At 61.1% G+C, this 23,291-nt stretch overlaps 1 protein-coding gene across 5 annotated transcripts in view; it reads left to right on the top strand.

Annotated features, from left to right (window-relative positions):
• ANO1 (anoctamin 1) overlaps nt 1-18,078 on the top strand; it is a 144,269-nt gene extending 126,191 nt beyond the window's left edge. For all 5 annotated transcript variants that reach the window (XM_046014409.1, XM_046014408.1, XM_046014410.1 and 2 more), the window contains 7 exons: nt 1,029-1,129; nt 1,740-1,885; nt 4,346-4,498; nt 9,092-9,144; nt 10,971-11,155; nt 14,664-14,769; nt 16,404-18,078. In XM_046014409.1, the coding sequence (XP_045870365.1) occupies nt 1,029-1,129; nt 1,740-1,885; nt 4,346-4,498; nt 9,092-9,144; nt 10,971-11,155; nt 14,664-14,769; nt 16,404-16,646 (987 nt within the window). In that variant the 3' untranslated portion in view covers nt 16,647-18,078. The remainder of the gene's footprint in view (nt 1-1,028; nt 1,130-1,739; nt 1,886-4,345; nt 4,499-9,091; nt 9,145-10,970; nt 11,156-14,663; nt 14,770-16,403) is intronic.
• The last annotated feature ends 5,213 nt before the right edge of the window (nt 18,079-23,291 follow it).

The raw sequence follows: 23,291 nt of genomic DNA, 5'->3' as shown, positions 1-23,291 counted from the left end.
ACCATATCAAATTCTTTAATGGTTGGAGAGATTAGGGAAATGTTTTTGTAAAATAGAATAAAACAAAAGGTGTTATTTTTTTTAAGGAAATGGTGGCTCTCCAACATGAAATCTGTGATAACAGTATAAAAAGTTTTGTTCCGGGCACATAGAGGGGTCAGCTATGCCCCAGAGGGTCACCTGGCGTCCCTTGAGCTCTCATCACTCGGGCAAGTGAAGCCTCTGGCCCATCCTTAGCCTGCCCACACCCAGCCTCAGGCAAGGCAAGCCCACCAAGGACAGGGACATTAGGTTCCAGAAGGGTGACCAGCCTCACAGACCCCAGGCTGCCACAGCCGTGCAGGGCCCGTGACTAGGCCACTGTGCGTGGGACCGGACAGCGGCGCTGGCGGGGAGGAGGAGCCCCTAGATCCAGCCCCAGCCCTGCCCACTCCCTGGCAATGAGCTCCCCTCTCTGAGCCTCGTCCCAGCCTGACAGCCTGTAGACAAGATGCACTGGCTTCCGGGGACCGTTGGGACAAAGTGCCACAGAGCAGGAGGCCTACAGCAACAGAAATGTATTCTTATGGTTCTAGAGGCCGGAAGTCCCAAATCAAGGAGCCAGGGCTGCGCTCCCTCCGAGAGCCGGGGGCAGGTTCCTCGGGCCTCACCCCTGGCGTCTGGGGGCTGCGGCCTCGTGGGTCTGCCTTGCTTCTGGCCGGGGCACTGCAGTCTCTGCCTCTGTCTTCACACGGCCTTCATTTCTCTGTGTTTCCTCTTCTTATAAGGACCCCGGTCACTGCCTTAGGGTCGCCCCCTGCTCCAGGATCACCGTGTCTTCACTCGGTCACATCCGCGAAGGCCCTTTTCCAATCAAGGCCACAGTCTGTGGTTCTGGGGGTTAGCAGGGAGACCTGCGTTTGTGGAGAACACATACGACCCACAGCAGCAGGGCTGAGCTCCCCTCGCTGCGGGGGGGCAGCGGTCCTCTCTCCGGGTGTCCACGACGGGCTGGGGCGGCTGTGACGCACCTGCCCTCTGTCCCACAGTGTGCCCCGGGGGGCTGCCTGATGGAGCTCTGTATCCAGCTCAGCATCATCATGCTGGGCAAACAGCTCATCCAGAACAATCTGTTTGAGATCGGCATCCCGTGAGTAACGTCCGGCCTCGGTGCCAGCAGAGCGGGGTCGACAGGGAGGCCCTGGGGTCTCCTGAAGGCTCCCGTGGTGGTTGGGGGGGCATGTGAGGTGGGACCTGGGCCAGAACAGGATGCCGGGTGTGGGGACGGGCTTGGGGGTGAGGACAGGAGGGGAGGCAGGGCACAGCCACCCCGTGGTGGGCGAGGAGAGGGGTCCTCATGGGCACCCTCAGACTCGTGGGCCAGACCCCCTGGGGTTGGCTGTCAGAGCGCCTCGAGGCCCCGCTTCCTGACCTTCGAGAAGCGTGTCCCGATGAGCCTCCAGGGCAGCCAGCCCGCTGGAATCAGGGTGTTCGGGATGACTCTCCGCACTCCCCTCCCTGCCCCCGCCCGTGGCGTCTGCTTGGCCATTGCAGACCCATGACCCCGTGGTCCCCCCTGCACCTGCTTCCTTATGTCGAAAACCAAACGATGGCCCTTGACCCCGCCTCCGGGGGGACGACCCAGGAAGTCATGACTGAGGAGTCCTGGCTCCAAGAACAGGAGACCCAGCTTGCAGGTGTCGGGCCCCGGCACCCGTGTCGCCGGGCCCATGGCTGAAGCGACGCCGTGTCTCCCTCAGGAAAATGAAGAAGTTCATCCGCTACCTGCGGCTGAGGCGCCAGAGTCCCCCCGACCACGACCAGTACGTGAAGCGGAGGCAGCGCTACGAGGAGGACTACACGCTGGAGCCCTTCGCGGGCCTCACCCCCGAGTACATGGAGATGAGTGAGTGCGGCGCGGGGCTCCTGTCCTCGGGGAGCACCAAGCGGGCCCACAGGAGATACCCATGGATGGACCCCTGGCACCAGCAACAGTGTCCCTGGACAGGACGATGCCCAGAGCTGGCCCTAACTCCCAGCGGGGGGCACCAGGGAGGGGGAGAGAGGGCAGACGCAGCCTGCACGGCCACCTGGAGGCTCCCAACCCCGCCTCCACCTTCTCCTCGTCTCCTCCTGCCATTCCAGCCCCACTGGCCTCCTTGCTGTTATTCAAACACCCAGAGCTCATGCCTACCACAGGGCCTTTGCACTCGCCATGCCCTGTCAAATGCTCTCCTCCTAATACCTGCATGATTCACACTCTCCCTTCCTCCAGGGCTGTGCTCAGGATGTCCTCCACTGGAGGGGTCTTCCTGACTGCAGGGTTCAGAAGGGGCAGCCCCTCCCCTGCACCGCTGTGGCCCTCTGCCTCTCCCCGTGCTCTGGTTCTCGTCAGCAGCCTGCACTCTAGCTTTATCTCCACCTCCCAGCGGAACGATGGAAGTTCTGTTCTCTCCCCCGGAACGATGGAAGTTCTGTTCTCTCCCCTGCCAACCCCCCCCACCAGAACAGATGAGCTGTATCGCCGCACTCGGTGCATGTTCGCTGAGTGAACAGACGAGTAAAGGAGGCCAGGACAGCCCCTGCAGAGGGGTCCCAAGTGTAGCCCCCCAGCCACCACGGACAGCACATTTTAAATGCTGGTTTGGGGGCTGCCCCTGGTCTGTGCTGGGTGCGACCTGGAACCTTATACTTCTACCAAGTACTTGAGCAAACCCCAGACCTGCTCTCAGTTTTGAGGGTCAGGCGGCCCCAAGAGGCTTCCCTCCTGCTGGCCCGGTGGGTCCGTAAAAGTCACACCCAGCGTCCCCATGATCGTTCAAGAAGCGTCTTGCGTTGACTCAGAAGGAAAAGAATCTTAAGACTTTGAAAACTGGAAATAACGTCGTGTTCAGATGACATTGTCTGTTTTCTCTTGGAACGAAATCCGAGGTGAACCGGAGGCGGGCAGGCAGCTCCCTGACCCCGTGGGCCGCCGTGGACCCCCGTGGGCCTGCTCCTTCCCTGGCTGTCGGGTCTCAGCCCTGGGGTCCAGGAGCAAGGCCACCCCTGCCTGCCTGAGGCCAGTGGGAAGACAGACACCAGGAAGAACAGGCTGGGATTGGCTGGCAGACAGAGGCTCCCCAGAGTTTAATTTCTACAGTGGCTGGAAGTCGCATCCCGCTTCCCTCTTGGGCATGATGGGACCCCTGGCATGGGCCCATGCCCACCCAGGGAGCCGCCCGCCCTGGGACCCGTGTCGTACCCCGCCACTCAGAACGCTCTGCCACGGCCACAGCTGGCCTCCTCCTCGCGGACCGACTCTGCTGGGCGCCTGGAGCACACGGTGCCTGAGACTGGACAGGGGGCAGCGGGGCGGACCCCGGGCCCAGGCCATCTCCAGCTCCCCTCCCTGCTTCTCGGCCATCCAAGCAGCAGCAGGCGGCCTCACTCAGGAGCAAGGACCCCACAGCCTCAGGCGCGGCGGCCCACCTGGAGCCCACAGCCCAGCTGATCCGAAGCCTCCAGCCCCACCAGAGCCACCTAGAGACACGACTGCACGGAAGGATCCCACGGAGGCCCACGGGGCAAACGAGAAGGCGGCAGCCCTACTCCCAGACGTAGGCTCCCGCGGACCCCCCACCGGCGGCTCGAACAATGGCCACTCTCAGCCTGCCAGGCACACGGTGACATTCGGCCGGCTTCCTTGTTTACCACCTGGCAGGCCGCGGGAGCCCTGGGACAGACTGTACGGTTCCTGAGCCAGCCTCCCCCATGCTACGGGCTTTCCCTGGTCTCTCCCGGGAGCCCGGCTCTGTGCCGGCCACGGCATCCAAGGTCCAAGCCCCAGGGCCGGCAGCGAGGATGGGCCGAGAGGGGCCAGACTGTCCTGGACGGTGGGCCCCACCCAGCTCCCCGAGGCCTGACGGAAGGGGACAGTGGGGGCTCTTGGACACTCAGTGATACTGCCAAGTCCCCCAGGTCCCAGGAACCCCCAGCCACCCCGCACTGGGGCTGCGCCCCAGGCCATTGCCAGCCCCACCTGGGTGACCCACCAGGGGCCTTTTCCCCATCACTGATGATTGTCTGAGCTTAGACGTGTCATTGTGACTGCAGGCTCCTTACACACGAGCCCACTCTGGGGGCCAGAGCAAAATTTGGAATGCTCCCCACAGTCCCCTCCTGGCCCAGGGTCGCCTGGGGTCGTGGTGGGAGCGTTCCCAGGTGCCCCTGTGTGCAGCTACAGGGGGCATGTCAGGGGCAGGGAGCCAGCCAGACCCCGCCCTCCCCGTATGTCCAGCTGGGGTACCCACTGTGGGGTCCCACTGTGGGGGATGGGGCCCGCCGTGATGCACGGGGCATGCTGACCGTCCCCCTCCCCTTGCAGTCATCCAGTTTGGTTTCGTCACCTTATTCGTCGCGTCCTTCCCTCTGGCCCCGCTGTTCGCGCTGCTGAATAACATCATCGAGATCCGCCTGGATGCCAAGAAGTTCGTCACTGAGCTGCGAAGGCCGGTGGCTGTCAGAGCCAAAGACATCGGTGAGTGACTCTCGGGAGCTGGTTCCGGGTACGTGCTGGGTTGGGGGAGGGGGTCCTGCTCCCCAGAGGCTCGACCCAGAGCGGACAGACTGGAGTCTGGCCACGGGGTCCCCACGAGCTCCAGGACAGAGACTCGGGGGCTCAGCCTGGGGGACAGGGGACCTCCTTTGCACGCTCACCCCAACGTCTCCGCTCCTGAGAGAACATTCCGGAAAGCGTCAGCACCTTGGGTGTCTGAATATCTCGACATCCAGCGGCACTAGGAGGTCCCCCAGGCATTTGCACTGAGGTCCTCAGCTCCCCGCCCTCCTGCTCATGGCACCCAGAGCAGACGGAGCGGACGGGCGGGAAGCTCATGTTCGGGGCTGAGTGTGCCTTTCCACGAAGGGTGTCACGTAGTCGTTCAACGTGCACAAACAGGAAAAGGGAGGAGGAAGGAGCCCTTCCAGCAGCGCAGGAGTTGCTCTGTAGGGCTTCCTCGTCGTGGCGCACAGGGAGGCAGGGTGGAGGGATGGCGCACCTTTGGGGAGCGTGACACCTATCCCTCGGGGAGTCACGGAGGTCACCAGCGAGCGAGAGCATCTCAAAATGAGTCAGCTTCATTCAACCAGGACCCCGTTGTCAAGGGGCATGCAAAAAAGTTCCTATTTAATCTTGAAATGAGAAGGGAAAATGACGGAAACACGTTGAAGGCCCATCTGATGTGGTTTTCATGGGAACAGCACATCTGGGCCCGTGGGTGGAAGACACAAGATTGCAGGACGTGTTCGGCGGGTCCTGTGTTATTTTACCAAGAGGAGGACGGGATGCCAGGGTGACAGGACAACAGCTTGCTGGAGGTGGCGGCGGCTTCTCCAGCCCTTGGCACTGGGCTCGTCCTTGTCAGAAAGGCCCCTCAGCCGTCCCATCCTGGCCTGGGTCCGTGGGGCTCCTCAGCCCATGCCCTCCCTGGCCCCTGGTGGCCCTGGCGGTGTGGCCGGGCCCCGCTCTCCCGGGTCGAACTGTCCCCAAGGGCCACCCATGCACTCACGCGTGGCCGCGCGTCACAGTGTCGGTCACTCTGTCTGGTTCACTGCAGCCCACGTTGGCACCGTGACATCCGTGGGGACTCCTTCAGGGCCCAGCTTTGGGACCGGCTGGGGAACCTCGGTGTTCTGCAGCCAGTCAGAGCCCGGGCTCAAATCTCCGGTGCGTCTGTCCACATCTGTCCGTCTCCCGTCTGGACGACCCAGGCAATGGGCAGAGCCTCTGCAAACATGCTCTCCAGGCCGCACTTTCCTGGAAGATTTCACTTGTGATTTTAAGAGGTTTTGAAAGAACTAACTGCCCTTCTGAAGTCCCTTCTGGCTCCCAGGCGCCTGATTCTGCCGCAGCCCTGGCTGTGGGGTGAGCCCCTGCCCCGCACGCCACAGCCCTGGGTTTGCGGCTGCTCCGGGTCCGAGCTCAGCTCGGGGGTTCCGTGCACGGCCAGAAGGAAGGCCGTGGTCTCTGTGGACCACGAGGGCACCATTCTCGCCCCAGGCTAAGTGCGCTGAATTTGGGCCCCAGGCCACCTTCACAAGTCCCCTCCCCAGATGAAGGTGACATTGTCCCCAGGGTTCCCATGAGCTTGTCATGCCCTGCTCTGAGGGGGAACCCCAGAGGCGGTGTATGGCCTTGATCACTTCCTGGGGCTTTCGGCATCCAGTCCTCCCGGGGACCTCTAGAGGAGGCCTGGGCAGATCCTCGGTCCCATTTTTCTCATGGGGACACCAAGGCCAGGTGGTCACCAACGCTGAGCTGGGACCAGAGACCCTACACCCCAGCCCCCCAGCCTCCCAGCCCGGGCCGCCCGCTCCTGCAGCACCCCACGGGCAGACAGTTTGCCCGAAAGCTTACGTTGCAACCCAAGGCCCCAAAGGAAAGGGTGGACAGGGCAGCTGGCCGAGGCGCTCCCTGGACAGCCCTTGGGGATTCTGGAGCCCTGCGCCCAGTGCCAGTAAAGACGGGAGTGCGGCCTCCCCGCCGTCACTTCTCCCTGACAAAGGCCTGATTCTCAGGCACCGAGAGGCCCCAGGCGAGGCCGGGGAGGCCGTGTTTGCGTTGGCGGAGCCCCACTTCCCCTGCGGCCTCTCCTCAAGCCTGCAAACCTACAAACCTAGCAGGGTGCACGGAGCGCCCCGGCCACCTCCCGGCCCCTCCCTGCCTGTCCCTGGCCTGGTCCTTCCCACCACCGGCCGAGGCTGGGATGCGGGCGTCTGCCTTCTTTACGCTCGCGGCCCCCCTTCTTCCCTGTTCTCGTGGGTCAGCCGCTCACTTCCTGGTTCCTGTCTGCTCGGTTGGAGGCATAATCTGCCCTTCTTTCCCTGCAACCTTTCCCTGAACAAGCCTTTGTATTCCTCCTGTGATCCGTGTGGGCCCCGAGGGGACGCCGGGCCCCAGTGGCTCCCACGGGCCGGCACCCAGGGCGCCAGGGGTGGCCGGGGGAGGCTCTGGCTGGGAGGGGAGGCGGGGTGAGTCACAGTGGGAACCCAGCTCCCTGCCAGTGGGAACCCGGCTCCAGCCTCCCAGCCCCGGCCTTTGACAGCGGACGAACGCGCTTCCTGCTCCCACGTGTTCTCTTCGAGCCTTTCCCGTGAGTGGCTCCTGTCTGTGCTCCGCTCCCGTGCATGGTCCGGGGCGTCAGAATACCTCCCTCTCTCATCCTGGGAAATGGGCTGTGGCGTCCCTGGGGACAGCAGGGGCACCTTGGAGTGTCTCCCTCCCCCCTTGGAGATTCTCCTACAGGGAGCCTGAAGCTTTTCATTCTGTACCTGGAGATCACTGGAGCGTGGTGTGCTCTGCGGCGTGCGTGGCGTGCGTCCCGATAACACGGGGGGAGCGGGGGGGGGCGCAAGGCTCCCAGAAGGGGCTGAGCCCCAGGGCCAGGGCGGGCATCCTGGTTTGGCATTTTTTGTACAAGACCCTAGGATTCCGGTGTGGGTCCGACAGGATCTCGGGCCTGGACATAGAGATGCCCTGGGGCCTGTACGGTGGGCTCCATCCTGGGCTCCGAGAAGCCCTCCGGCCTGCCCCACATCCCAACCTGGTCACCCGTACTTCCCTCCCTCCACCCGCCGGCCTGTCCCTGGGCAGCGAGTCCAAGACCCATTTCCTCTCCTCGGGCCACCGCCTCCCCCAGGAGCCCCCTGCCCCTGACGCTTCACCTTCACCGGGCTCTCACCCAGGCCCCAGCGTGGGGTCTTGGAGGTCACAAACCCAGACCCCCGCAGGGCCAGGAGGCCCGGTGGGTGAGTGAGTGCGCGGTGGGGAGAACAGAGCCGCAGTGCATGGCCCGGCCTGGAGGGGGCGCCGCCATAGCCGACGAAACACGCCGCCTGTTTGGGATGGAGGCTCTTTCTGAAGCAGCGGCAAGTCCATTCTTTTCAAAAAACATATTGTCGTGGTCTGTAGACACCAGTCAGCGCTGTCAGGTAGCACGCACGTGAGCAAGACGAAACAGCCATGTGCCGGGCTGTGGCCCAAGGATCGCATCCTGCGGCCGCGGCTGGGGGGGGGGGGCGGGGAAAGGGCTGTCTACGCTCTTGCAGTCACTCAGCAAACGTCGGCCCAGCAGTGCCGAGAGCGCCAGGGGCCAGAGAGCATGAGGCCCGGGAGAGAAGCAGGGATGCGCGGTGCACAGCCTCCCTGGGCCCCGAACGGCCGGGCGGGAAGCCCAGGAAGGCTCACCTCGTAGGAAGCGTCTCCCCCGCGAGGACCATCCCCTCTCTTGCATCCCCACTGGCACTACCGAGGGGAGCCCGACGGGGCGGCCTGGTACCAGCGCGTGAGCTGCGTGTTCCAGCAGGAAGGAGGCTTGAGAACCACTGCTCTCGTGGGCAGACGGAACCGAACCCGGGACGTCTCCTCGCAGCTCTCGTGGCGCTCCGTGGGGCAGACGGCGGGCCCTCTCGCTTCCCGCAGGGGCTCTCAGATAAGGCCCTCGCCGGGCCCTGTTGGCCTCATTCTGCTGGGGAGGCCCCTGCTCCCTGGGCGTTGGAGGCAGTGCTAGACCCCGCGGTGGCAGAAACAAGGGGCACCCAGACAAGGAGTGTCCTGCGCCTCACGGCCATCGAGGCATCATGCTCAGGTCATGACCCCAGCGTCCCCCACCCAGGCCCCTGGCATTGCTCTTGGACCCGGACATACATTTAGGGACCCATCCCTGAATACGGTCTTCCGGTCCCAGAGCAACGGTGCAGGACACGGAAACCTCCCCGCTCCTGTGTGGACCGTTTTGGACAGGAACTGCATCCAAATGGAATCTTTGTCCCTCTGGGGACTTCGTCTGAGGTTTCGGGTTCAGGGGAGGGGCTGCAGAACCACTCAGGGAGCAGCTGATTTGAAGCGCCCCTTGGAGAAGTGACAGTTTGGCTCTGAACACCTGCGGAGCTGGGAGTGGCCGAGGCGCTGTCATTAGCCAGGATCCCCTCCCTCCGAGCCCTAGAACATCCGCTCGTTCCACACATCTGACCACCGGGGAGGGGACCAAGCCGGTCCCGCTCGCCTGCTAGCCGGGGGTCCTGACAGCCTGGGGCTGAGCCGGCCCGACACGGTGCTTCTCTTTCCCCCCAGGAATCTGGTACAATATTCTCAGAGGCGTTGGGAAACTGGCTGTCATCATCAATGTAAGTGACGTGGGGGGCCTCTGCTGCCCAGGAGCGCCCGCTGGGCAGCCGCGGGGATGGACGGCCCTCCCGGGGAAGCCACGTGGGGTTTGTGTCCTGCTTCGGTGCTGCCCAGGCTGGTGGGAGCATCTCCTGTTCAGACACGTCCCTTGGGCACACTGAGCGGTTGGGACGAGCTGTGGGTGGGAACGACACATTGTCCTGGACCTTCTTCTAGAACCTTGAGCAGAATTCTCCACCCTGGCCCCTAAGTCTGCTCCCCGCCCAGAGTCCTGAGGATACGAGAGAGACAGAGACCGAGACAGGAACTACTCCCTAGCAGTCATTCTGCTCTTAGTTTTAGAAGTTACCTTTATCCCTTTATATGAAATCCACGCCTGTTCTGTAAACGTTCAGGAAATGCAGAAACACGGGGATGAGGGGCAGAAGCCCACCGGCCTCCTCTTGCACACACGTCGTTTGCTGAGGACTTTGCTTCCCTGCTCAGCCTCTTGCCCGGGCAGCTGTCGTCCTCAGCCCCTCGTCCACACACTCCTGCCACACGGTGCCACCCTCCCAGCCTCTCCTGCCCCTGCCCCTGCAGGTTAGGAGGGCAGGGGCCACTCTGTCACGAGAACCAGCCCACTGCCTCCCCTGAGGCCGCCCATCCAGGTCCGCGTGGCCCTTCTGAGGCCTGGATGTCCCTGGGCTTAGCGGTCTAGCGGTCCCTCGCACGTGCTTCAAAGCCAAGGCTGATCCCCAGCCGTGCGGACAAATGTCAGACAGCCTCGGACTGTCAGACCCCCAGCCTGTGACCCTCACCCCTCCGCCTGCAGGCTGAGCCCCAGCCCCAGAAGCTGATTTCCGCACACCAGCCGCTGCTCCCAGGAGGGCCTGGGAGCCTGTGGGTCTGGGGACTCGGCCCCCACAGCACAGGAGGTGACGCTCGGCCCCGGAGAAGAGACTCTCAGAGCCCTGAGACACTGCCTCCCCTGCTAGGGGCAGCCCCCCGCCCAGTCCAGGCTCTGGAGCCCCTGTTAAAGGGCCGCGATGGGCCGAGCGTGCACACGGGGCAGCGACGGCTCCCGGTCCTGACCGGGGCAGGAGGACGCAGCGCTCCAAGGCAGTAGCGCACATTTTGATGGGGCGGGTGCAGAGCTGGGAACCGGGTGCAGCCGGCTGGATCCCCGGGCGCTGTGAGCAGCTGGAAACCAGCTGGACCTCTCATGGGAAGAGCCAGCAACAGCAGCAATGGCAGCTAGCGTTTATCTAGAACATTCCAGGCCCTTCTACACTCTTTACACGCATCCACCACTTGCGCACACACAGCCTTCAGGGAAGGGACGGTCCTTGCCCGTCGTACAGGTGAGACAGCCGAGGCACAGAGAGGCCAGCCGACCTACCCAACACCACACAGCCAGAAAGCGGCAGGGCTGGGCCTTACCCCGGGCGGCCAGGCTCCCGGTCCCTGCTCTGGTGTTGACTGTGCACCAGATGTCCCCAGAGACAGCTCTGGGAGAGGGTGATCGGAGTCCGAACATCTCTGTTCACTAAGTTCTTTCCACTCCCGCATGCCCTCGCAAGTACCCCAGGGAGGGGAGGCACACAGAGCCCAGAGAGGTTAGGTGACATGGCCGAGGACACACAGCCGGTGAGAGGCTGCATTCGTCCCCCGGCCTTCCTGCTCCGGCATGTCCTGTTTCCTGCACCCAGGTCCCCTTGCCGACTCATGGGCAGAGTGTCACATGGCCCCGCCTCAGGGCCAAGGCCACCCTGGCTCCCTCGGGGCGTGTCCCCCTCCCGCACCCAGCCGGGGGTCTGCACTCACCACCCTGTCCCCGGCGCAGGCGTTCGTCATCTCCTTCACGTCCGACTTCATCCCTCGCCTGGTGTACCTGTACATGTACAGTGAGAACGGGACCATGCACGGCTTCGTCAACCACACCCTCTCCTCCTTCAACGTCAGCGACTTCCAGGACGGCACGGCCCCCAGTGACCCCCTGGACCTGGGCTACGAGGTGCAGATCTGCAGGTATGGCTCCCAGCATTTCTTTCCAAAAGACACATGTAGTGGGTTTCTGGGAAAACCCTAGTTCAAGCAAGGATTCTTTTAGGGGCAAGTCACAGAATATCTCAAGCTTGCTTCAAGGGGGGGTTAAAAAAAAAAAAAAAAGCCAGGGTGGCCAGTGGGAAGTCGTTTAGGAGTTCCTTTCATTAAGACGGCAATGACAGCTTCAGGCATGGCTGGATCCAGGCCTATAGTTTGCCGTCAGGCCCTGCTCTGGTGCAGCCTCCCAGCTTTGCCTTCCTCCATGGCTGTGGTGTGTTTGGGTGGACAGTGAAGACGCTCGGTCGCCTCAGCCATCCCAGCGGCAGAACGTCTTTCTCAATAGTCAGCAGAAGTCATGGTTCTCACTAGCCTGTCGTGGACCACATGCCCATCCCTAAATAAAGCGCTGTTGGCACGGGGTAGGGGCTCGAGCTGGGGCGTGTGCCAGGATGTGGGGTCATGCTTAAAGAATGAAGAGATCCTCAGGAAAATGGGGTGCCCTGACTCAGGGAGGGGGTACTGGATGCTGGGCAGGCCAGCAGAGATGGCCAGACCTGTGGGGCCCCACCTGCTGGCCAGATGCATGGGGTGCGCAGGAAGCCCCCCAGGAAAGATGGAGGCGGGGCCGGGCGTGGGGGGCAGAGCTGAGACCTGGCCATTCCCTGGGCCCCTACCACATGCTCCAGCCTGGGTTGGGGTCCGGGGACCTGGGACTGGCACGGTCCCTGCTATCCGGGGACTTTGGTGTAGATCAGCGTAAAGGAGGGGGTCATACTTGGAAGCCCGGGTGAAGGGTAGACGCGGTGGGGTCACTCCGGTGACAGGACAGCGTGGGCAAAAGCACCGAGGAGGGAAACCATGTCAGCTGTTCCAGCCCAGCTGAGGTTTGGGACACAGAAGAGCTCGGGGCCAAAGTATGCATCCCAGAGCCCATGCGGTGAAGCTTGGTCCCTCTGGCCCGGGAGGCCTGCTGGCTCCTCCTTGGCACGTGGTTCCCTGAGGCCCACTGGTGTGTGTCTGCGACCTTGACGGAGGAAAGGGAGGGGCACTTGCTAGTGTCTAGGGTACTGAGCAGGAAGAAGCAGCTTGCAGTGACAGGACGGTCCCAAGCAATGGAAAACGCCCGCCTCCCGGAGCCATGGGGAAAAGGGAAGTGGGCATCCAGGCTTGGGTGCTCCCCACAGCACTGCAGACAGCGGGCATCCCCGCAGGCCCGGACACTCCGGTGCAAGGACACGGTGTTCTCTCCTGTGTCAGGGCAGGGACAGCACCTGCTCTGGGGCCAGGTGCAGCCGGGGGAAGGAACGAGTTAGAGCCGCGTCGGCCCACACCCCAGCCCGGCTCCAGCTTTCCGAATCCCACCCGCCCACCCTCTTCCACGTGCGCCTCAGTGGGCCCAAAAATCACTCCGGTGTGGTCACCTTGGTGGGGACAGCCTGGGAGCCGGCAGTGCAGAGAAGGGACCCGCAGACACCCGCCCCCATCCTTCAGCCGACGCACACTCCAGGCTGGCGCAGACAGGCGGGCCCCCACCCCCAGCGTTCTGTGCCAGACCCCCTCTCCGTCCGCAGCCCCGACACTCTCCCTGCATCGTCTCGACGGTTTAGGCTAAACGTACACACTTGACCCACTTTGCTAAAAATCCATTTTAGAGGATGAATAATTACAAGCAAAGAAGACAGGAGCTGTATGGTCCTCTTACTAGAAATTTCCTCTGGAATGTCAGCGTTGGTATTTACACGGTTAGCCTCGCTTTCCAAGAGCCGGACATTGGGTCCCTGACTTTGGCTAAGGAAGCGGCTCCATCTCCGCCCCGTGCATCCACCCAGGGCCCTGGCCACGTCGGGGAGAGGCCAGGCTCACAGCCAAGACCCATTTATAAGCGTCTTGTAGCTTTCACCCCCGCGGAGTCGGAAGACCGCGGATCAGACCAGCCCGCTCCCTGGGATTCGGGCTCCAGCCGGGCCCTCCCCCCTCCATTGGCTAAGATCCGGCAGCGCAGGTCTGGGAGCTCCGGGCCCTCACCAGCTGCGCCCACGCAAGGTGCCTCCCGCAGGAATTGGTGGCAGGAGGCGCAGCACCCAGTCCAGCCTGGGGCAATGGGCAATGGGTATGGGAGAGGCAGAGCACCGCGCAGAGCTCCAGTCGCAGCTGACTACCATTTACGTCTATGCTGAGGCAGGCCTTCTCTCCTCTGATCCCCGGAGCCACCCCCAGAGAGGGCATCATGACCCTCCCCAGGGGCACAGACAGGCTGGGTACCAGAGCTAAGCAAGGAAAACGTTAGATCGTCTCTGATCGAGATCAGTGCAGGTGGTGGGAGGTGGCCTCTGGAAAGGCCTAAGCGGGCTTTGAGGGATGCCTAGGAGTCTGCCAGGTGACCCACATGTTTCCTCGCGTCCCAGTGCAGCTGGCCATGAGCACAGAAAGAAAAGGGAGGAGCTAGTGTGCATGCGTCTGACGCTGGGAGAGCAGGGGCTGCGTGTTCCCATCACAGAGCAGGTTGGACAAGTCCTATGTCACTGGGCCGCTGGTACCCAGATAGGATCGTTCCCAGAGAGATCGATCCTATCTCTGGTCTGGCGGCTTAGCGCCCAGCAGCTCCTCAGAGGCTCCCATCCAGCTCCCTCCACAAGTAGGGCTCTGCGGGCGAGGGGCCCTCTCCGTTGTGTGTTCCTGAATGTGCCCCCCTGAAACGGGAGCTGGAAGGTAATAGCTACTCACTAAACGCTTCTCCTGTCACTGAGAGGATGCCGGACGGAGGCCCAGAGAGGCTGAGCCGCTGCACGAGAACACACAGCAAGGTGGTCACTGGTTCTGGGGTCAGGCCAGAGCTGTGCCCCCAGAGCCAGATGACCCCTCTTCTTGTCCCCCCACCCCTGGACATCAGCGACCAGCGGGGATGAACTACCATCCCAAACCCAGAAACTGCCCCTGCCTCAAGCTTATTCTAATGGTTTGGGGGAGCTTTCTTCTGCATAACACAGGATCAGCCCCATTAAAGCCAACAGCATGCCCGGAATTGGGGGCACAGTTGGAGGGCCTGGGGAGAGACAGGACCCCGGTTGTCGTCAACGCCGGTTGACAGGACCCTGCCCCCACAGATGGGTCATCTCAGGACCTCTAAGAAGGAGGGAACAGGGACAGGGCACTCTGGAGGGGGGACAGGGTGTGCTGGCAGGACAGTGGACAGGTAAGCAAGGAAGACCGCTTTCCGTAGAGCGAGGGTCAGTGAGAGGTCCCCAGGGGGAGGGTGTCTGCCCCAGCGGGGAGTCGGTGGGCAGCGTCCACGCTGATATGTCAGGGAGCGGCACGGACGGGTGTCGTGTGTGGATAAGGAGGGAAGAGCCGGGAAGCTGCAGCAGAAGAGGGGACGGAGGACGGGGGAGGCTTTCCGGCTGCTGCTCAGGGACGTGGGGCGCCAGGAATGACCCCTGGTTCTGCTCGAAGACCACCCCCCGCCCCGGCTGATTCCCGTTCATCTCTGCAGGTACAAAGATTACCGGGAGCCCCCGTGGTCAGAGCACAAGTACGATGTCTCCAAGGACTTCTGGGCCGTGCTGGCGGCCCGGCTGGCTTTCGTCATCGTCTTCCAGGTGCGCAGGCCCTCGTTTCCAGGAGGTTTGAGAAGCCGGCACTGAGGACGTGCTCTGAGCCCGGAACGGGTCCGAAGGCAGGAGGTGGCCCGTGTCAGGGGCGTTGGGAGGCCTAGAGGCCTGGCGACCCTCGGCCCTGTGCAGGGACAGGTCCCAGGAGGGCAGAGGGAGGCCTGGGCCAGCACCAGCAGTGGGATTTGGACCTCTCTGGGGAAGGCAGGCCTAGTTAGATATGAGTGGTCTTTATTGAAGGAGACGGGGAGGAAGGGAGACCCAGCTCGGGTTCTCACCACCTCTGTAGCTGGAGACGACCCCAGAGGACAGGACCGGTACAGGCAGGAGCGGGGGATGGGTTCCCGGCCGACTCCAGCCCCCAGCCAGGGACCAGAGCACCCAGCCTCGCCTGGTCTCTGGGGAGGGGACAGGCTAATAACTCGGAGGCCAAAGTGATTCCCAGGGGACAGGACCCAAGACTGGGCACCAGGCTGGTGTCCGCAGCAGCTATAGTCCCAGAGCTGGGGGAGCATCCCTTAACCACATGGGCCCAGTCAAGGTCCCTTTTACTTGGGTACCTCTCGCATTCGGAATCCCAGGGACTCGGTTCAAGCCCCAGCGCTGCCCTTTACAGAGAGTGTGACTGCTGGTGGGACCTCCACGCCCCTGCTGCCTCACCTGTCAGCTTTCCATAACACTCTGCAAACAAGTATCTGCACACAAGTGTTTGGAAACAAGTGTCTCGGGCTGAGTTTACCAGCAGCAGAGCCTGAGACAAGGATTCGGTGCAAGTGGGTTATCCCAGCACACACCCAGGCCCACCTGGAGGCAAGAGAACCCCTTTGGTCTGCCCATGTTGGCTGGGCATGGGCCGTAGTCTGTTCAGACCAAGAAGAGCCAGGCGGGAGGGGGTTCCCTGGAAAGAAGGCAGCTGTGAGCCTCAGCAGTCACAGCTCGGGGCTGGGAGCACCAGCCAGGAAAAGCGGTCTGGGGGACACCAGCACAGTCCACCAGGTGACGAACAGCCAGATATGCTGACAAGGGATCTCGGCACAGAAGTTTTAAAAATAGATTTCAGTTCTTCTGTGAAAGCCGACCATGTGCTCTCCACGCACTAGAAACTTCTCCAGAGAGGGAGCAGACTTGCGGGGTGGCCCTGGGAGGCCTTGCAAACTGGAGAGGGGCGTGTGGCATCATCAGACACCAAGTTCCACCCGGCTTTCATGCTATTTCTATTCCATTTTCCTTAAAGCCCGATACTTACTGTATTTGGTGATGCGTGACCGATCCAATCATCGCTTAAGCTTCCCAGCCCAGGGAGTCAGAATTATTCAGAAACTTGCCATTTACTGAGTTCCGGTTCATAATAGAAGTCAGCAACGGTTTCTGGAGGGCTAGCTGGCCGCTTTCCTGCCTCATTTATACCTTGGGGGAAACCGAGGCCAAGGGAGTGCAAAGTGTGCGTCTCGGGTCGCGGGCTGGGAGTGATGGGGTGGGCGCAGCGGAGGTGGGTGGTGGGGAGGTCGGGGGTGGGGGCAGCAGAGACGGGTGGGGTGGAAGGCAGGGGGGAGTGGAGGTGGGTGCAGGGGAGGTGGGGAGCACCTGCTGCCATCCTCCTCACACCCTGACTCTCCTCCCAGAACCTGGTCATGTTCATGAGCGACTTCGTGGACTGGGTCATCCCAGACATCCCCAAGGACATCAGCCAGCAGGTGCACAAGGAGAAGGTGCTGATGGTGGAGCTGTTCATGCGGGAGGAGCAGGGCAAGCAGCAGCTGCTCGACACCTGGATGGAGAAGGACCGGAAGAAGGACGAGCCGCGCAACAACCACGGCCCCAAAGCCTGCCTGGACAGCCCCGAGTACCCCGGGGGGGCCCTGTAGCCGCTCCCGGCCACCGGGCACCCTCCCCCAGCCGGTGGAAGACCACCTTCCGATAGGACAACATTCTTCTGTCTTTTTTCTGTTTCTCTTCTCCTCGTTTTTGCACAAAACCATATGCAGGGAATTTTTTTATCTTTAGTATCAAGTTTAATCAAAATGATCGCTGGGGATAGGGTGAGAACGCTTTGCAGACACAATCCTTGGGAACCTTGGGTCTCCTTTGCGATGGAACGTGAGCAGAGGCCTCCAGAAAGCGTCTTTTCTAATCCGCCTGATGCCTTTTGAGAGAGTCGAGATGGTGTTCCAAAGCGTTGGATAAACATCGTGCAGTCTTGGAGGGAGAACGGAACAACGAGGTTGGCACCGGTTCCAGAAGGCTCGCCTACCGCCAGGTCGGAGAAGTCAGCTGGCTTTTCATCTTCTGTTTTCCGTTAGTTCCGAAACCGAGAGACCCTCTGGCCAGAAGGAGAGGGCCTGCGAGCTCAGAATTTACTGTTGGAGATCCTTGGGGCAGCAAGTGTCCCTCAGGACAGCGGGTGACCCGCACCGTCAGGGTCCCCGCTGTCAGCCCCACACCTGCCCCTCCACCATGACCCAGCCTCAGAACTGTTCATCTGCTTGGTGGGACAGAAAAAAAGAAGAAGAAAGAAAAGCAGGAGGGCAGAAAATGAGCAGAGAGAGAGAGGACCCCAGAGGCATTTCTAAAGACGGCTTCCGGTTCCACGAAATCTTAAGGCAGCGGGAAAACAGTCACAGCTTTAGAATATTTATTGGGATTTTTTAAAAAATCAGTTTTAGGGTGGATTTGAGGGTTTTTCTCTGTCGCTCCAAGGTGGAAGGAGTTTATTTTATTAGTTAACCAAGTATCATCGCGAGGAATTTAAAAAACACTGTTACTACCAAAGATTTTTATTAATAAAGGCTTCTATTTTGGTAATACTTCTCTATATTTTTACTTACAGGAATGTGACTGTGGGACAGTTACCATTTTAAAGCTTGTAAAAACGAGTCTCACAGATGACAGGAGTGATCTAAATTTGCAGCCGTTTTACTAACCAGTTGTCTGAAATTTCTCGAGCTCCAAGAGAAACCTAAAAAGAAATGTCTCGTCGAAGGGAGGGGAGAAACAGACGGGTTTGCCGTGAACGTGCGGTCGGCGTGAGGCCATCCCCTCCAGCCGTCTCCCCGACCGCCATCCGTAGGCATTTGCTACAGTCGTGGGGTCTGACGCTTCTAGTTTCTCTTGTACAGTAAGTAGTTGGAAGTGGGGTTTTTTGTATATAAATACTGTATTAAAAATTAGGTGATGACCAAAAATCCTTTTATGGAAACTATTCTTTTTTTGAAAAAAAAAAAAAAAAAGTGAATGTACGCCAGTTCACCAAGGACCGTGGCTGAACCTTCATGCAACTAAATAAATTTGGATACACAACCCCTGTCTTCACTCGGACGCCGTCCCTGTGACCTTCACCCCGGGAAGCTCGAGAGGCTGTCCCCGGAGCCTCCTGGCTGAGCTGCAAACTCGGGAGGGATCAGAGGCGTCCACGTCTCTCTGTGAGTGTGCGTACGCATGGGCTGTGTTTCCTCGGACACCTGCGTGTGTGTGTGCGCGCACATGCCTGCGTTTATGGGGGGGGGGCGTCGTGCTCACCCCTTCCCTCCATCCTCCTCCTCAATGCCCCAGTCCCCGCCCTGGTCCCGCCAACCCAGCACGGTGGCACTTAGGACTCCACGGACCTAAAACGTCCCCAACCCTCCTGGGCACACACCTAGGGTTGCCAGTGTTTTCGTTTGGGCGAGTGGGGCACGTTTTCAAACTACCACTTCTAATCAGCACCATTTCATGAAAGAAAGATACTTTTGACACCCAACGCCAGCGAAGCCTCGCAGCCCTGCTAGCTGGGGTCGGTCCCCAGAAACCCCTCGGGGCGGTTCTGCCTCACGCACCTGCGGGACGAGGGAGAGCTTTGGCGCCCCCTAGTGCCCGTGTTGCTGCGTTCCCCCCAACATCTCCGCAGAGCTCAAACTCCCAGCGTCTGGTTACCCGCCGCCTAGATGTCCTCCCAAAGTTTTGGAACCGCTTCTTTAGTCCAGACAGGCAGGCAGCACCCAGGGACAGCATCGTGGGGACCGCCCCTCTCCATGAGTCCTCCCAGAAGCCCGTGAGGGCCCATCTGACAGATCAGCAGCTCAGTGTGGGGAGGTAACTTGCCCGCAGGCACAGGGCTCCTGAGCACCTACGCCAAGATGGGCACCAGACCATGTAGACATTCACTCGTGCAGGGTTCAAGCACGTAGCAGTGGACAGAGCAGACCGGTCCCTCCTCCCCGCAGGCAGAGGCTTCCTGCAGGGGTGGGAGATGCTTAACCAGAAAACGGACCCAGAACAAGATCGTTTCCGAGGCAGAAAGAGATGCTGATAAAGCAGAACTGACTGTGACATGGTTGGTCCGGGAGGCCCACGGAGGAAAAAGGCAGGACAGATCAGGCAGCAGAAGGGCAGTGCAAAGGCCCTGAGGCAGCAGTGCGCAGAGAGCTGAGTGGAGGGGAGATGGCGTGGAAGGAGGCAGGAGACCGGGTGGACAGGGCAGCCAGGACCAACCCACACTGGGTTCCCTGGTTACTTGAAGACTTGAGGCTTGGTGGCGGATGCATACAGGAGCTGAGTGGTTTTAACCAGCCCAGTGATGGGATCTGAGTCACATTCTGAGGTCATGGCCGCTGTCGGGGGGACATCGCAGTGGGATGGATGGGAAACCAGAGAGGGGTGTCACAGAAATTCGGAAGGGCAATAATAAGGTTTGGATCAGGCTGGTGGAGGTGAGCAGAGGAAGACCAGGGGGTGACGTCACAGACGCCGTGGAAGGAACCCCCGGAAATCAGCAGGCCGGCCAGCACTGCTATCTCAGACAGGAACAATGAGGCCCAGAGAGGGTCAGGGCTCCACGGCAGTCACACAGCAAACCAGCAACACCACCGTTTCTCGAACCCTGGCCCTATGGCCCCCAACACTGAGCATCGCTTCAGGTCCTGGAGTCGCGCCCACGCATGGAGGACAGAGATGGGTGGGGGCCTGCGGGGAGGGGAGGCCGAGGCGGGGGTTGGAGGGCCGCTGTGCTGGCATCCGCCTTGGGGATTCTGCTTCTCTCCCCAGGTGCAGGCTCCATCCAGCCCGAGACAATCTCCATTTGATAGGTTCAGTGTTGGCCATTTTTTTTAGTTGACTTAATGTGTAAAAACCTGGTACATCTACATATAAACCCAGATTTGAATGTTCTCGAAAATTCAAGCCATCTGACGACACAGGCGGCTTTTCGGCAGGTCCCGTTCTTGCCTGTGCCTGGAGCCCGTGGTGGCTGCTTTGCTTAGATGGGGCACGTGCTCTGCCATCCGCCAAACCCGCTCCCCCCGCCCTCCCAAGTGTGCCCACCCACTGGCTGAGGGGGAGGCTGTGACTGTGGATCCTAGGGTCACTTGCCTTTCTAGATAAGCTTCAGGCCAGGTCCCAGCCCTGGGGTTCAGGACCAGCTGTGAGACTCCTGGGAACAGGGCGTGTGCCTACCCCAAGGCCAGATTCAGAGCCCCTAGTCCAGGGAGCCCACCTCCCCAGCCCCCACACACGTTCACGTACAGGCTCCCAGGAGTCATCTGTGTGCCCCTTACAATAACCCTTTACCACAAGTGGTGTGCATCCCCCTACTCAGGAGACACTCATCTACCTGTTCATGCTTTGTGAGAGCCCTGGCAAAGTAAAGAAGGGCCAACTCTTGCCAGAAAACAGATCAGTAAGAAGCACTGGTACAGTGCCAGCCACAAAGGAGGGAGCAGAAAGCACTGAATGAATGAATACATGAGGGAGGGAGAGGTGGATGGATGGGTGGGGTGGACGGGTAAATGGATGGACGGATGGGTGGATGGATGGATGGATGATGGATGATGGATGATGGAGGACAGATGGGTGGATGGATGGACGGATGGATGATGGATGATGGATGGATGGATGCGTGGATATTTGGATGGATGTTTGGACGGATGAATGGATGAATGAATGAATGGATAGGTGGATGGACAGGGGATGGATGGATGGATGGATGGATGGATAGATGGGTGAACAGATGGATGGATGATGGATGGATAGATGGATGGACAGATGGATGGATGATAGATGGATGGATGGGCGGATGGATGGATGGATGGGTGGACGGATGGATAATGGATGGAAGGATGGTTGGGTAGATATGGGTGGATGGAGGGATGGATAGAGGATGTTGTGTGGGGTGGATGACGGATGGATGGATGGATGGATTGGTGGATGCATGGGTGGGTGGATGCAAGGAGATGTGGATGGATGGATGGAACGACGGATATTTGGATGCACGGATGGAAGGACAGATGGATGGGGAATGGCAAACCGACTGACAACTGGACCTTTCTGCCTTTGAGCTGAGTGGACCTCAGAGTCAAGCTGGCAGGCGCATTGGTGGGGGAGGTAAGGGGCACGTGGAAGGTAAGCTCTCGTGCCTTCTGGACCACAGATATGTCCACGGCAGGCGCCCACCCACTGCTCACTGACACAGCTCTTGGCAGAGGAGTGGGTGGCGCCTGAAACACTGACCTGGACCAGCCCCGGGCATTTTAACGCCACCTCCTCAGATGGGCAGGTGTCTGCTGCCCCCACCAGGAGGCTGCCAGGGATGCATCCCTGGGAAAAAGGCGACCTTGTAGATGCTGAGGTCTGACGACTCCGCTCTGCCACGTGATTGATTTGCTGAGTTCCCTTCTCGTCCCCCTTCTCTTCGCCCCCAACCCTGGCCCCTGCCCAGCTCTCCCCGTCCCCCAAGCACATTTTCACCGCAGTATGACATGCAGAAAACTGTACATCCGACGTGTGCAATCGACTTCCACACACACCTGTAGCCAGGACTCAGAATGTCACGACCCCTCAGCAGCCTCTGGCCACCCCTCCTCACCGGGTGGTGACCAGTCCTGAGCAAGGGTCCTGGCTTCCGGCCACTGACCAGGGAGCCTCGTTCTGCTCGTCGGTGGCTGCTGCCCTCTGCTGGCTGCCTGCTGGCGCTGCACCAGGGAAGGAAAAGCTGTGGCCCCCGGGGCCTGTGTTAATGTTCTGGTTGCTTCGGGGGCAAATGGCCACAAACTTAAGGGCTTAAAACAACACGATGTATTATCTCGTGTTTCCGTAAGCCCAACATCTGACACGGGCCTCGCTGGCTGCAGTCAAGGTGTGCACAGGGGCAAAGTGGTGCCCCTCCACCGTCCTCAAGCCGCCCCTGGGGGCATCTCCTTCCCCATGGATGCGGACGCCCATGCGTGGCTGGTGAGAATGCAGCGTGGCGCGGCGTCTCGAACACTTAAGAAGAGACTGACCCTATGACCCAGCAGTGCGCTTCTAGATATTCCTGCAGAAAACCGGAATCGGGGACTCAACAAGATATTTGTGTATTCGTGTACGTCTGCGGGCCCCTTCCGGTCAGCTGACGGGGAGAGGAGGCCCGGGCCCGGCTGTCCGATGGGTCTGCCCCGTGCTCAGGAGCTGCCACCCGGCGTGGACAGCTGCCACGCTACAGCCCCTCCCCTGGACGTCCCTGGAGGACGTGGTGGAGGGGAGCCCCCGGGGGGCAGGACTTGGGTCGTGCCCCTGCTCGTGCACCGTGCTCGGAAGGAGAAACGGCCAGACGTGATATTACACGCTGATTCATGGCTGCGGCCAGTGGTTCGGCTGGACGATCGGGGGACTTGGAAGGACAGTGACCGGGAAAATGACGACACGGGAATTTGGGAAAGAGGTGTGTGGACAGGTAAAACGTGGATATCTGTGAGTGCCCCCACGGGGGGAGGTCGCCGGCGGCCTTTCATCATCAGGTGGCAGATGGCCCGTTCTGGGGGTACCGGGCAGCCCCTTCCCCAGCCACCCCGACCATCGTCCCCTGGGCTCCGGCATGAAGTGGCCGTGGTGGCAGAGACGGAGGCCACGCGTGGCCCAGCAACAGGGACTTCACGCCCCAAGGCCCACCCGGCTCTGGCCCCCACTGTGTGCGCCGTGTGCCAGCGGCAGACGCCCACACGAGCCCTCGTGGAGCCCTTCCTGGGGCGACCACCCAGCCACCTGCTGGCAGGCTGCCGGCCCTGGACGGCCTCCGTCGTGGGAAGGGCCGGGCTCTGCTCCTGGAATGGACACACACTCGGGACACAGATTTGCCTCCCCCGCAGGTGGACTCCACCAGAACGGTATCATGGACTTCCAGAATGCCCCGTCTGCCGTCCCCGTGTCCCACCGGCAGAGCAGGAGCTCGCTCCACGGCGAACGGGCTGGGGCCGCGGGTCCACGCTCACGGGGCTCACTGGTCTCACCGTGGCCCACACGCTGCGGCAGCTGGCTGACGGGACAGCGGAAGGGCCTTTAGAAGGCTGGTTCCAGCCCCAGCGAGGGGGCGGTACCCTGCAGGGCCGGGACGGTGTCCCCGAAGGCCCTATGTGCTCTGAGTGAGCGTCCCACGTTTGGGGCTGTGGCTTCCAGAGCCGGATTCGTGGGCCCAGCAAGCGGGGGTGGAAAGGGCCGGGACGCCCTCACTACCACCCCGAGTGCCCCACTCGCAGAACGTTCGCTTCGCGCCCCCACGACCTTGA

This window comes from Meles meles, chromosome 8 (genome assembly GCF_922984935.1).
Source record: "Meles meles chromosome 8, mMelMel3.1 paternal haplotype, whole genome shotgun sequence".
Classification (NCBI taxonomy): domain Eukaryota; kingdom Metazoa; phylum Chordata; class Mammalia; order Carnivora; family Mustelidae; genus Meles; species Meles meles.
The sequence above is the reverse complement of the archived record's forward strand: the minus strand, read 5'-3'. Positions and strand labels throughout refer to the sequence as shown.